Source organism: Mixophyes fleayi, chromosome 2, assembly GCF_038048845.1.
Source record: "Mixophyes fleayi isolate aMixFle1 chromosome 2, aMixFle1.hap1, whole genome shotgun sequence".
Classification (NCBI taxonomy): domain Eukaryota; kingdom Metazoa; phylum Chordata; class Amphibia; order Anura; family Limnodynastidae; genus Mixophyes; species Mixophyes fleayi.
This window is the reverse complement of record NC_134403.1, coordinates 346,454,976-346,469,754: the sequence shown is the minus strand read 5'-3', so window position 1 is coordinate 346,469,754 and position 14,779 is coordinate 346,454,976. Positions and strand designations below refer to the sequence as shown.

Genomic DNA, 14,779 nt, shown 5'->3' with positions numbered 1-14,779 from the left:
TATTCCTAGTTATGTGGGTATCTGTGGGAGCACAACGAGATTGGTGGTTATTTCCCTCCTCTTCTGTAATGTTTATTCTACCAGTAGAACAGCCAATGGCATCGTAGCACTTACTATAGTTGCTACCATGCATAATTGGAAGCAGTGTTTACCCATTTCAGAACCTTAGTGGTAACTTATCTTCCCCAGTTCTGCCAGATCCTCGGTTACCCAGCTTTGGGTGTACCTGATTACCAGGACTTGGGTTGTTGGCAATCACGTAACTAAAGGCTATCTACCAGCATACACCCCAGGCCATGTCTCGATCTGGAATTAAGTTAGGTTTTATAGAACTCTAGAAAAGGACATACTAGGGGCCTGATTCATTAAGGATCTTAACTTAAGAAACTTCTTATTTCAGTCTCCTGGACAAAACCATGTTACAATGCAAGGGGTGCAAATTAATATTCTGTTTTGCATATAAGTTAAATACTGACTGTTTTTTCATGTAGCACACAAATATCAACTTTAAATTTCAGTGTACAAATAAGCTATCAAGTATTTGTGTGCTACATGAAAAAACAGTCAGTATTTAACTTATGTGCAAAACAGAATACTAATTTGCACCCCTTGCATTGTAACATGGTTTTGTCCAGGAGACTGAAATAAGAAGTTTCTTAAGTTAAGATCCTTAATGAATCAGCCCCTAGATTCTCAAATCGCTGGAGATAGGACTAATGGCGGCAGCATTTGTTTATGCAGCTGTTGTACCTGCAGTGAGTTGGACTGTGGCAGCGGCTTATATCTTCCAAGAGAATATGATGCATATCCTTTTATTAACAGAAATTAAGAATGAATAAATAATTGAATCAATGATCGAAGTGGGCTGGTATATGGTGGAATGCCACACCGCCATTTCTCCAATTGCCTCGAATTCAAACTCCATTCACTTACGTTTCCCATACAGCCACTTTTAAATATTCATACTTACTCTTTAAATTACATTTATCTTTTTTTCAAAAAATAAACTGTTACTTTGTTGTTATACAAAAGGATGTGTCCGAATTATACCATTTACTGTATTCTTTTTCTATGAGCAGGTTCTGAATATTTCAAGTGTGACCACCAGCGCTCAGTGTTTCTGTACATCTCATCCTTAAACAAGACTTGTGATATTCACACATTCCCATGTGGAGATTACAGAGATTACAGGATAGGAAAATGTATGGACTGCAAAGCGTACGCCCCACTTACCTGTCCAGTTTTAGGTACAGTAAGTAGTCCATCTGTTTGTTTGTTTTTTGACAAATGTGACTTCAGGTGTTACGAATGAACTGTGTTACGCTATTACTTACACCTGGTATAAGTAGAACTATATGGGTAGAGCTGAGGATATTGAGTGAGTCCTTTTTTCATTTATACAAATATCAGTGATTGCTAATGTCAACATTAAAAATAAATGTTTAGGAATTTGTCATTTATTTTAAAATTGAACAAAACGCTGTTGAAATTAATATAGTTATTATCGTTTTGTAGAGCAAGTCAAAAAGGGGCATATTCAATTAGCCGCGTTACTGTCAAAAGTAATGTGGCTTGCGCACTATTACCAATATTACAGTAATAGTACGCGGAATTACCGTTATTACGGTACCTTTAACGCCGGCTGTGGGAAATCCGGGTTAGACTTGCCGTAATAACGGTAATACTTTTAAAGCCCCGTTACTTTTGCGGGTAACGTGGCTAATTGAATATGCCCCCAACACTTGGCAGACATGTGCAGCGCAAAAAGCTTTTTTCGGGAACCTCTACTATTTTTGTTGTGTGGAAGGGGGCCCAAACCAGCGCCCCGTGGGGTCTTAACCCAGCTCTGCAGATTATTTAGCATACAAATGCGCAACCCTAACGCTATTCAATAGTCGACTCCTAAAATAAAGCAATGAATACAAGTCTTACCATTCCCTGTAGTTTTACTTAACACTTTTTTTGATGCTTATTGCAGCATTAGAAAATCGCAGCAATAGCCAAGGGAATATCACTATAATTTAATGGTAAAATCAGCTGAACGATATTCGGCAGCCTCGACAATAGACCCGGCGTGGTAAGGGTTAACTTGGCGCGTCCCCAGGGCAGTCTGAAGGGATAGGCACATGTGTGACGCGGCTAGTTGGTTTCACGCATGCGAACTGAAGGTACAGACTTGATTTATCACTTCCACTTGGTAAAAAAGTCAGTAGATAAAAATAGTTAAAAATATATTTAAAAATATTTAAAAAAATAAAAACTATATCTTAAACTATTGCTGAATAGGGAAAAAAAATGTGCTTTTGTTATCAAATAATAAAGCATTTGTCATTAATTTCTTCTATTAGCACTAGAGATGCTCAGACTCAGTTCCTCGAGAACCGAACACACCCAAACATAGGGGATCCGAGTACCGAGCCGAGCCAGCTCGGTATTTTCGTGCGCCCTCAGAAATCGAAAGCGAGGCAAAACGTCATTGTTACGTCGTCCGATCTGGCGATTTTTGGATTCCTTTTTAAGATCCAACATAATCTTGCACTATTTTTCTTTTCTGCCACTGCTGTGTGCCAATGTTTCCTAGATGTGCTAGGAACTGCCGTGTGTTTGTGTCATTGCTCTGTCGCTTACCATCCAGCCAGGTCGCTGCAGTATTTGTCCGAAAGTGTATGAAAATAATATTGTGACCTGTGAGGTGGTCAAAATTGACTGCAAATGACTTGAAATTAGTGTTATTAAGGTTAATAATAATGTAGGAACAAAAAAAGAGCAAAAATATGTGATTTTAGCATATTTTAGTTTTTTTTCTAAAAAATACAAAACCAAAACACGAAGCTAATCCAGATCCAAAACCAAAATCAGTTCACGGGGGTCAGTGAGCATCTCTAATTATCACCATTCTGGTATGGCGATAACAGAAATAGAATTTGTAGCCCCCCACAATCATTAATACCTGGAGAATTTTGGAAATTGCCTAACTTGCACTAGACCGAAAAGCTTATTGTTGATTGGTTGCTATGGTTTTATTGCAGATTTACACCTTGCAGCTATGTAATTAAATGATCTTCGGTACCTTTTTAAAAATATGTACCGTAACAGAGTAAAATATTTTCATGATAAATTCGATTTTAATTTTTGCAGAAGCGATTACCCAAATGTAATGCAATTTAACAACATTTCCTCGGTCTCCTGGAATTAGTGTGTGTGTGTTTTGCAGGTTTTCATGCTGATAAGTGGAAGGAATATCTGGTGGTGAAGAATCCTCCAGTGACGAAGGCTTTTTTTGACACGGCATCGATGAAACCATTTTGCAGTAAGCGAAAATTAAATTTGCATAATATAAAAGCTGTCAGACTGAGATAATAGTGGCTTGGGGAAGTTGGCGACATTTGCCTGAAACGCTAATTGCTTTAGACGGAATAATGTGAACTGTGAATAGTAATGATGAGAAAAAGGCTGCACAGGGTATAGGTTTTGTCTTCCTTTTTGGCCTACTTCTTTGTTGTAGTAGAATTAAGGCTGATCTAGGCTCTTCAGACATGGATTTCTTTTCACACTGGGACCTATTTAAATATTGTTGTGTGGTCGCGGCAACAGAGATGCTTTTGTACTTCTGGCTGTGTAGTGATCTTTAATCTTTTCTGTGCTGCAGGGGCGTACATAAACAGAATCTATCCCCGGCACTCTAGGGATTGACTAAACCCTCGTCTCTCTCGCAACAGAGAGAACAAGTGAACGGCTTGACCTTGATTTTGTCAAACTGCAGTAAATATGTGAGGAACCTACAAATACAATTAGCGCAAGCAAGAAAATAGGCCTCCAGATGTAAACCTCTAAGTGGAATTTTTAAAACACGGGAATTAATCATTCAACAACTGGATAATTACATAATGCCACTGTCAGAATAACAATGTATTTTACATAATATGACACAATAGGGAACATACCTATGGTGATGTACAGATGAAGAAGAGGTCACCTCATGGTGGGCAGTTTCTTTCAATAGAGTGGGGGTAATTTATGAAGTGTTAGGCTTATGAGCAAATCTGTATATGTGCATTTCTGTGCATTATAATTATCATTGTCTATTTATATAGTGCCAATCATATTAAGAGGCGCTGTACAGAGAATATGTAGCCATTCACATCAGTCCCTGCCCCATTGGAGCTAACAATCTAAATTCCTTATCAGTCAGACACACACACACAAGGATCTATTTTTGTCAGAAGTCAATTAACCTACCAGTATGTTTTTGGACTGTGGGAGGAAATTAAGCACCCAAAGGAAACCCACGCAAACATGGGGAGACCCACGCAACCTCTACATAGAAAGGGCCCTGTTTGGGAATCGAACTCATGACCCCAGTGCTGTGAGACTGCAGTCACTGTGCACAATAAGGGCCTCATTTAGAGTCGGACGCAAAGTCTGTACTAGGCTCTTCAACCAAAAAACCACTATCACGCATGTGCAGCAAGCACCATATCCGCCTGCATCTTGGACGCAATTAACACTTGCGACAGCTTGCGCCTTACTACAAGGGAAAGGGCATAACGCGGAATTGTGAAGGTGTGACCCCGTAAGTAAATCCTAGACGTAGTAAGGCGCAGACGCAACACACGTCCAAAAAGGGCTAAAACTGTGCGGGAGGAATTAGGTGGCGCAAGTAGTTAGCTAGCTGCACGAACTGGTCGCAGCTCGGTAGGGTATTACGAGTGAGATGCAACTGGGGTTGCTTGCCACTCGTAATACCCTACCACGCTGTGGCACACTCCCACTCCTACACGTCTTGCGTGCGACTCTAAATAAGGTCCTAGGTGTACAGAGGACTGGACCATAACTAGCATATATACCCATAACCAATCAGCTTTAATGAACTTAATTAGCCTGACTTCTAACCAATTCATTATTTGGGCAAGTGTTCAGTCCTTTTTATACACATCTGAAAGGGCTGTCTAAATGGGCTTAACCAAAATGTGGTTTTTACATTGATGGTTGTATAAAATTCTAAGCAGTGATGACACTGATCCTTCCTCTGTAAGTTATTAGAATTTACTCTGTGTTGGTCATTATTATGGGTAGCGCTCGCATCTCAGGTAAGATTCAGTCTAATACATTTGGTTAGCTCTCATCATTGATTTATAGTTTTATAAAAGAAAGCATCAGGACGGCATTTATTTTTATTGTTAAATAGTTTAATTTTCTGTTTTAAAAAAAACCATTGATTTCTGTGAATTTACATGGTGTGCATCACACCTCAATTCCGGCATTAATAAAGAGACTTAAGTTATTTAAGTATAGACCTCATTTATCTCTGATAGGTGCAAAGTTAGGATCATTTTGCATGAAGACCTGCTGCATTCCGCAAAATCAAAACACAATCAAACATATTTTTTGCACAATTTCCCAACAATTCCTGATCATGTTAATATCTTGTCCTGGAAAATCAAAACTGGTTACTGCTTCCTGAGTTGCATTTTCCACCTAGCCTGCTGCTTAAAGAAATGCCATATACACTGTACCAGCCAACAGTCGTGATATCCGGCATTTGGACTTGGCTGAAGGGAACGGGGTTTGGTGGATCAGGACAGATTTGGTGGGCTCATGTGATATAATTTTCCATTTGGGAATGTTGACAGGTATGACCCAAACACCAGACCATGTTCTACTCAGAGATTTGTTTATTCCAGGACTATTTGGGATTTGGGTGCTGATCTGACCCCCTTATCTCCCCTCAGTGCAACCCCACTCCCCGTTTCCTTACTCAGTGTGAAGTGAAGGGGGGAAATGGCTGATTCTATTCTTAGGAGTGTGGCACTTGTCTGCGATCCCCTGATGACAAGACACTGAATGAGTGATCACTCATTCAGTGTTTTAGGGGCCCCCTACACCCCAGTGCTCTAGGAAGCTGCTGGCCCTGTCCATAGCAAATGACTGCACCGTCCCATAAATCCAGGCATATTGGCCACCAATATTGATTCGTGACATCAAAAAGCATTCACCATTTGAAGATATTTTTGAATAAAGCTCACTTTTGCAATTTAGCAATCGCTGAATAACTCATTTGATTAATCACTGTAATACGCAGTAGGCTTCCTGATGCACATTCCGGTTTCAGGTTCCTCTCCTCTAAAAATCAACTCCAAAGTCTATTGTCCCCCTCCAGACTCTGGGCCTGAGTCATTAAGGAAAGTAAGGTAAGAAAAAGGAGTAAATGTTCTCCGGGGCAAACCATGTTACAATGGAAGGGGTGCAAATTAGTTTATTATTTTTCACATAAGATAAATACTGACTGTTTTTTCATCTAGCACACACATACTTGATGGCTTTAATTTTACACTGAAATGTAAAGTTGAACTAGGACATGTCCTACTCCAACTATAAATCTGTGCCTACATTTTACATTTACCTCCCCCTCCAATGCAACATGGTTTTGCCCAGATTCAAAGTTACTCCTTTTTTATGCTTTGCTCTTCTTAATGACTCAGGCCCTCTATGTTCACTCTTATTCAATAAAAAAAAAAAAAGTATAAATAATTGTTTTCACTCTTTATTGATGATTAGCATAAAAATAATATAATCTAAAATTATATTATACATTTACATAATCCATTTTTATAGCTTACTTATTGATTTAGCAAATCCAGCAGTCTGTCTACCTTCGTTTTTTCATGTTCCAGCTACAGCGCAGCCACTAAATGGATAAATATTTCAGCTACTATAGATATCGGTACGTACAGTAACATTCACCTGATGTCCCAGTGTGAATAGCTTGCCACTAGCAACCAGGGAATGCCATTTAAAGAACTGGAGCAGTTGCATTTGACAAAAATTGTTTTGACAATTAGTAACAATTCAGTTTATTGGCCTGGTAAAAAATCCCTCCCCTATTTATTATTGTCACTTTCATCAATTCCCAAAGCAAACAATTATAAAGTGATCATTGGAATAAAATACAAAGAGATGTGATTGAATTATAGGATTAGTGGTTGCAGACATGAGGTTTGAACATTCCCAGGGGTGGTGCTTTTCAGATTTGCAAATAATAGAAGGGTGGGTACCTAAACATTTTCTAGGCACCTACAGTTTTACTGAAATGTGATAAATAAATAGGAATAGCCGTTCCTCTGGAATATTGAATAATTTGAGAATAAGAGCATAAATAAAAAAACTTAAATAGACGCCTTTATTATTCACAATCCAGTAAAAAAATTCCATATTTTAGGCAGCCAATCTGTGAGCATGTTTCACCATGAGCCCATCCCTTCTCACTCCGGAGACTGATATATACATTTTGTGAAATGTTGGTTCAGTCTAAAACTTTTTTTTTATGCCTTTTTTTGTATCCCATTTCTTTTAGTATTTCATTATTACTTGGACTTTATCACATCCAATACTGAAACACGGAGGGGTTATATTAGAATTAAACTTGTGTCTAAATCGGGAAACGTAACGGAATCCAATCTAAACCGGTAAGTTTTACTGTTCCTCATCTACACCTTTCTTACAACCTATAGTCTGTTTTACGTAAGACTTTTTTTTCATGATGTGTGTTGGCTTGTTCGGCGCAACATAAAAAAGTTTGTGAACCCCTGTTATAGACCATAGTGAAGAGTGTAATCGCTGTGTCGCAGTGAATGTTTTCCGGGTTAACAGTGCAACTCTCTTTACTTGCACAACCCTGGCAACGCCATAGTTCCCATCCTACATTTAAAGTCTGACAATGGCATTGTAAATAACCGGTGTTTGATTTTAATTATTCAGTAAGAACATATTCGTTCCATTCTCAAGTAGAGCTGTTATTACAGCTAAAATGAAAGGAAAAATACCACAAATGGCTGCTTCTCTTCTGAACTATCATTTTTGCTCTTGGTACGTTAGGTAAACTATATTCACTAAAGACTTTACATGTAGCATGGGTTTATAGTTATTATTTGCCTATTTTGTAGGTTATCCTTAAATTGTATCTTATTTTGAGAGCACGAGGGAGCTTCCCTAAGAGTGTGTTCAGTTTTAAGAAAAAAAGCTGGTAAGGGTCCCTGGGGTGTAAATGGAGAGAGAAGGGTGGACTCCATTTACAAGCCCAGTCCTGGTCTTTTGTAATGCCGGTCTGACAGCGAGCTGATTGGTGGTTGCACCTGTGATGTGCATTTAAAAGGGATGTCAGATCAATCATACTCTTTCAGACCTGGGTAGGTGGTTGGATGCCTCCTGGGAGACTCTGCAAATGGTGAGCAATTACCTCTATGTCTTGTATGTATGTAAGACACAAAGTGCTTCACAGGAGACAGGGTTAGTACCGGACAAGCAATGTGTTTATTTTAAGTTTCTTTTTATTCCTTCTAGTTCCTGGACTTATGTGACTTTTCTGCTGCCGTACACTACCATCTACCCCTGGAGATGGCACCTCTTCCTCTAACCCAGTTCATATATATATCATCACTGTACTTTACAAGAGAAAATACAGTGTGTTTTTGATGACTGTGGACCTACCTGTACCTCTTTATTTAGGGATTGTTAGATTGTACTGTATTTTCTATTTTTTAATATGTGTTATTTTTTAAAATGTGATAACTGTATGTCTTATTTCCCTCCAGAGATCCTTCAACGTTTGAGCAAAATAAAGAAGTCAGCCTGCTGGCCATGTTTGATCAGGAGTTTGACCAGATTTTAAAAGTATTTGTGAAATTTACAACTGGATCCGTAATAGGACCAAAATACAAATTGCGAGTTCAAAGAATGAGACTCAGATCTACTTCAGATCCACACAGGTGAAACATTCTCTTCTACCAGCATAATTCTATGTGTATCTAACTTACTGACCTACTACAAGTTCTTGTGTCCTTTTTATAACATAAGAAGAAAGTTATTCCCATGGGCAATGAAGCAACCACATTTATGGCTAGTTTAATCATGTGGTCAGCCAAAACGCATGTAATGTAAGCATTGTGGTTGGCGGATGACTGCTCACACCAGCCAATGGGATTTACAAGCCAGACCAGTAAAAATGCAGCTCTGATTTTCTATTTCTAATTAGTTATGACCAAATTGCCACACGCAATCTCTCTGTGGCCAGTATTAGCCCTGTTCCTGTATTCCTGAATCTATTTGAGTTTATGTTCAAATACTTTACAATCTGCTACCTTGTCTTTTTCTGTCCCCTTTTATTTATGAATGGTTACATCTGATTTGTCACAGTGTAAAGCTAGGTACACACTACAGGTTTTTCACCCAATAATTGTGTCAATCACATGATAAACGACTGTTAGGTCCAATATCCCATGAGTGTGAACACTCCCACGTTCATGTTTTATCGTACTAAAGCTTATCGTTTCTCTAAAAACGGACAAATGTGGAAGTGTGTGTGCACTCACAACCAGCAGTGTAGGCAGATCTCCAGAGAGTTTACAGAGTCACAATCTTTTCAGCTGATGGTTATGACAGATGAAGAGCACAGATCTGATGGTAAATCTTGTAAAATGTGTATAGTGTGTACACATGAATTGGCTGCTGATCGGGACATTCAGTCGTTGGAACACTATTACATATATGTCATCGGGATAAATTTTCTGTAGTGTGTCCCCAACTTAACTGGTTCTTATCATGATCGACTTCCCCGCTGGTCCAAATTTCTGATACAAGCTTATTAAAGGGACCATAGAATTTATTTTATGTGAATTGTGTGCTGGAACGTAAATGTGAAAATACTGTATGTTTTTTTGTTCTCTATTTGGCTGAAGACCATTCGGTGAGAGTGACTGTGTTCATATACACACAACTGGCAACCTTGAGTGGTCATTTTGTTGCCTCAACATTTTCTTCTCCTCCCACCCACCTCCCCCTCTAGACACCAAGTAGTTCTACCTGCAGTTTGGAAGGGGAATGTTTTATCTAAAGCAACAACAAGAACAATACTGGTTCTTCAATGGGACTGTTTGACATTTGTGTGCCATTAAACAGTTTACCCAACCCAAAACAGTTACTTTGTTTAAATAAAATTCACATTTTCATGTTGAGCTCTTTGTAGGTTTGTGGTTAAAGTCAAATCTTCGTAAAACATTTTAACTACGGATCACATTATTGGTCGGGATAAACTTTGAGCAGCAAGTTGAATGTGCCCTATCTCCAATATCCAAAAAACAGGCATTGGCATTAAAGCTGCAGTGAAACCTACAAATTATTTTTGTAGGTGGCCCTGCCCCCATGTTGTAGTAGCCTTGCAGCTGCTACGTGCAGCCATTTTTCTGGGGCTCTTCTGCCTGAGGTGAGCCGGAGGAGCAATCAAGCTTGTGATTGCTCTCTGCCTAATTTGGGAGAGATTCCATTCAGCTCACGAGTAAGAGGTGTGTGTGAGGTGTTAATTTAAATTACTGGGGTATAAAAACACTGAATAAATAACGTTATGTCACTCATCCAGTGTTCTAGGTCCCCCCGAAACTTTGCCGCTTAGGCCGCCTAGTGGTACCTTCAGCCCAGTTGAACTAACAAATTATTTAGGGGGAATTAAAGTTCCCCCAGAATAACGCAGTGCTAAGTGTACTACCGTTAATATGGTTATATTAACACAGATTTCTGCAAAAAAGCTGGGGTTGAAATTACTATATTAACGGTAATTATGCGCACTATCATCATCATCATCATTACCATTTATTTATATAGCGCAACTAATTCCGCAGCGCTGTACAGAGAACTCATTCACATCAGTCCCTGCCCCATTGGAGCTTATAGTCTAAATTCCCTAACATACACACAGACACAGAGACTAGGGTCAATTTGATAGCAGCCAATTAACCTACCAGTATGTTTTTGGAGTGTGGGGGGAAACTGGAGCACCTGGAGGAAACCCACGCAAACACGGGGCACGGGAGTAACGCGGCCTGAATTTCCCCCCTTTGTTACCCCAGAACAAAGAAAAAAAAAACACGTGCATTTATCTTTTTCAGTGGAGGATTATTGGAATCATATCACCATTCATAGACAATTAATATTTCAAAATTGATACTTCCCAAATTAAAGCTTAATAGATCTGAATATAGCTGCCTTGCTGGAAGGCATTATATTCCCAGCGGAAACAACAGTGTATAACCTAGGTTACAATCAGAATCCTGTGGATTCTCTGTGTTCTTTGAGTAAAGAAGTGTCCGTGGGATACTGCTCTTAGCTGTGGAGCAAACAATGTACAGTAATAAAGGTAATACAATTTTCCTGGCAAATATGTCTTTTGATATTAAAAACTGTTTTCTTCAATAATAAAACAGCTTAGTACACTGTTATAACTTGTTCTATGTTCTTTCTTACAGGACAATACTTTGCCGCTATGACTTTGTGTTAGAAGAAAATGTTGAAATGGATTTTCCGCCAGTCCCGTGTGACAACTCCAATTTTTTTACTTTGTGTTGCGGTGAAAGTACTACACAGTGCCCTGTGTAATGAAATCCGTGCTTTGTTCTAAGCTGTAAACACTGTAGCTGGCAACCAATGCTGGCGGGAAAGATCTTCACTCCACTTCACTGAGTGGGTATGAGACTAATCTCACAAGTCTCAAAACATCTGAGGCCGTCCTTTATCAAGCCCTGCTTACATCCCTAGCAACGACGAAGTCTATAACTCTGCTGGAAGTAATGGCTTTCTCAATGAATTAATGTGGCACTTAATTTGTTTAGGTGTTGTTGGTGTTTACATTTAGGGGTAAATCTATCAAACTTTCTAAGAAGTAAAAGTGAAGGCGTTTCCCATAACAACCAATCAGATTCTTCCTATCATTTTCTAGAAGGTGTTGGATAAACGATAGCTAGAGTCTGGTTGCTATAGTAACACATCCACTTTTCCTTTTCAGAAAGGTTTTTAAAGCTAACTTGTATACTTCAATGGGAAGTATGGTCCTAAATTGAAATGAATTATATTTCTAGTATAATGCATCGTAGTTACAGTTGGAGTGTGTTCTGTTTGAGGTGCTAGAGTTCTCCGTAAATACCACACGGGCATATTGATCACTAAAATAGTGTGATTTATGGAAGTAGTAGCACACGTAGCCTCCTTGTTGGGTTTCACAATTATAGTGTATAAATTGTAAGTCTGTGTTCTAAACACAGCTTTTGTTTTTTCATTCAGCTACTGTGTAACTTTGATGAGCCTTCCAGTCCACTAACACTGAGTGTATGAAGTGAGTAATCTTGCACAATTATGTTTTAATGTTTTCAGAAGACCACTGATGTTGAGCTGCTATAAAACAATAAGTCAGGCTCTCTATGGCTTTCCACTTGTCGTGGAACTACAAATCCCAACATGCTTTGACGGGCTTGCTGTGTCTTGTAGTTCATCATCTCAAGAGCCATAGGTTGCCTACTTCTGTATTATTTACTTTGTGAGTATATAATATAGGGACCTGTAAATAGCGTATCCAAAACTGATCATTGATTTGAATGTAATGTTAAAGGTTTATTGTGCAAATTTAATCAAAACTACCTTAATGTATCACAAGAAATGTTTTTTTTAATTGTACAGATGTTTTATATGTTTTATAGTATTTTTGTTACAAAATATTACTGTACATAAAATTTAATTATTTATGTCAAGTTTTTATCAGATATATTTTTTAAAAAAGTTCTGTCTGACAGTTTATTTCAATTGCACATTTCCTGTACACTGTAAGATCAGTTGTATTGTTGTCTCCATAGAAGTGTAGAGACAGTAAAGTGAGAGATAGAAAGTGGGACAGTCCCACAACCAGGGCCGGTGCTAGGGTCCGTGGCGCCCTAGGCACATTTTCAAAATCGGCGCCCCCACCCTGCACACTTACAAAATAGTGTGTAAGTGTGCAGGGTGGGGGCGCCGATTTTGAAAATGTGCGTCTTTTCTTACCTTAACTTGCCTCCTCTCTGCTCCGTCTGCTCCCCTCCACTCACTGACACTGTCAGTGAGTGGAGGGGAGGAGACGGAGCAGAGAGGCGGTGGTGGTGAGCAATAGTCCCTCCCCCCCTCCCTGTGGATGTATCTGAAGCTGTGCGGCGGCCGTGAAAGGTATGGTCAGTGGTCGCCGCACAGTTTTAAAGGAATTTTTAATCTGTGGCGCCCTCCAGAGCCCGGCGCCCTAGGCAACTGCCTAACCTTGCCTAATGGGAGCGCCGGGCCTGCCCACAACACGAGCATGTCAGCTCTTATGCCAAGTGAAACTACTGCCTATGTAAGTACGTGAACTGTGGTGGAGAGTTAAAGTTGTAAGCTGTCAATAAAAATCTAATTTATTATGATATGAGATGGGCTGACAGCCATTCATTTTAACACTGGTATCTGTGCAACGCTACAACTTGTGTATCTGCACGTCACACACTTTGCTGATATTAAACCTGCATGTGCGCAGACATCTGTTTGCTGTTCACCCAGAGGCTGAGCTAATGCTGGATGTCTAACTCAGGGCTGTTAGCCAGGTAGGTATAATGGAGAAACATACCACCAGCACCCACCAAGTAAACGGGGGGCTGCATCATCATTTCTGTGGGTGCCCAGGCACAAAGTATGTAACATGGACCCATGGCCTAAGTGTCACCCTGGGTCTTTAATGCTCCATTGCCCTTACTGCTGCCCATTGTCATACAGGCCATGTGACCTTCACTGATCAATTTGGAGACATGGAAGTTTCACACTTGAGGATCTATTTGTACAAATAAAGGAAAAGGTGGGTAATGGATTGGGGGCAGGGGAAGAAATGCATAAAGGGGAGGAGCATAGCAGAGTAAATGAGCATGTAGCAGTCATTTTATACGTTCAGAATCCTGCATTCCATAGTGTACATATATGTGCAGAAACACGTCTATACACAAGTGTCTTGTATCTCAAGTCTTCAACCTCAGTAGATTATTTCTGAAGGTTCCAGTATACTCTGGTGGTTTAAAAGATAAAGACCTTCTGCCACAAATAGAGGGGTCTTCAGTCAGGAATCGGGAGGGGCCAGGTGGAAAGGTTGTTAGAGTTGGATGAGAAATGGGTTTGTAGAGCGGAGCAGTGCTCTTTGATTGGGCAGCTGGAGTCCACCGCTAATGTGGGGGTAAGACCTGGGATACATGTGGTTATATGTTACTTAAGCTGTCATGGTTTTATTGCCCAAGCAGCAGGGTGCATTAAATTCTTTAACAATGGAGACCAAGTGGCTTGAAAAGAGGTGGATGGACTGTTTAGAATACATGTGTTACTCTGTTGATAACCGCGTAAACTCAAGGGGTCCTTTCAAGCATCCACAGCTTTACAATCTGTGACATTCACTATGTGCCTGATACGTTTTCTAGTTATTTTATTGGTGTCAGGGGTTATACAAGACAGGAGGATGCAGGATGGGCTATTATATATGAAGGTCTTGGTAATATCTTATAAGTTGTTGCACCACTGTCCAAAATGTTGTAGTATTAGGACACAACCACTAAACTCACAGAGAATGCCAATCTGGTAACATTTCCTTCAGGGGTAAGTCGCGTGTCTGGTGGGGAACATTTACCCGGGATATTCCAACTTCTAGAAAGTTTTGTCTTAATTGCAGACCATGGTCAGAGGTTTAGAGACCCCCCCATTTGTCCTGGTCCAAGTATCTCAGTGGCTTTTTGATATCCACTCTGGATACTAATAGTTTTTTTTTTATATGGTTGAAATCCATCCCCGACAGGAGTATTCTAGAGCTTTATATCTGGCGGAGTGTAGACACTAAGAGAATTGACTGATTAAAATGTCTCAGCTGGAGACACTGGAAGAATCAGTAAGGTAAATCTAGACTGAAGTTCACTGAACGAAGGAAAGA

General features: G+C 39.7%; 1 protein-coding gene across 1 annotated transcript in view; it reads left to right on the top strand.

Moving 5' to 3' along the window:
- Window positions 1-12,720, top strand: part of LIPI (lipase I) — a 30,894-nt gene extending 18,174 nt beyond the window's left edge. The window contains exons 6-10 of the mRNA XM_075198214.1: window positions 1,080-1,247; window positions 3,215-3,310; window positions 7,355-7,466; window positions 8,592-8,765; window positions 11,295-12,720. Of these exons, the coding sequence (XP_075054315.1) occupies window positions 1,080-1,247; window positions 3,215-3,310; window positions 7,355-7,466; window positions 8,592-8,765; window positions 11,295-11,424 (680 nt within the window). The 3' untranslated portion in view covers window positions 11,425-12,720. The remainder of the gene's footprint in view (window positions 1-1,079; window positions 1,248-3,214; window positions 3,311-7,354; window positions 7,467-8,591; window positions 8,766-11,294) is intronic.
- The last annotated feature ends 2,059 nt before the right edge of the window (window positions 12,721-14,779 follow it).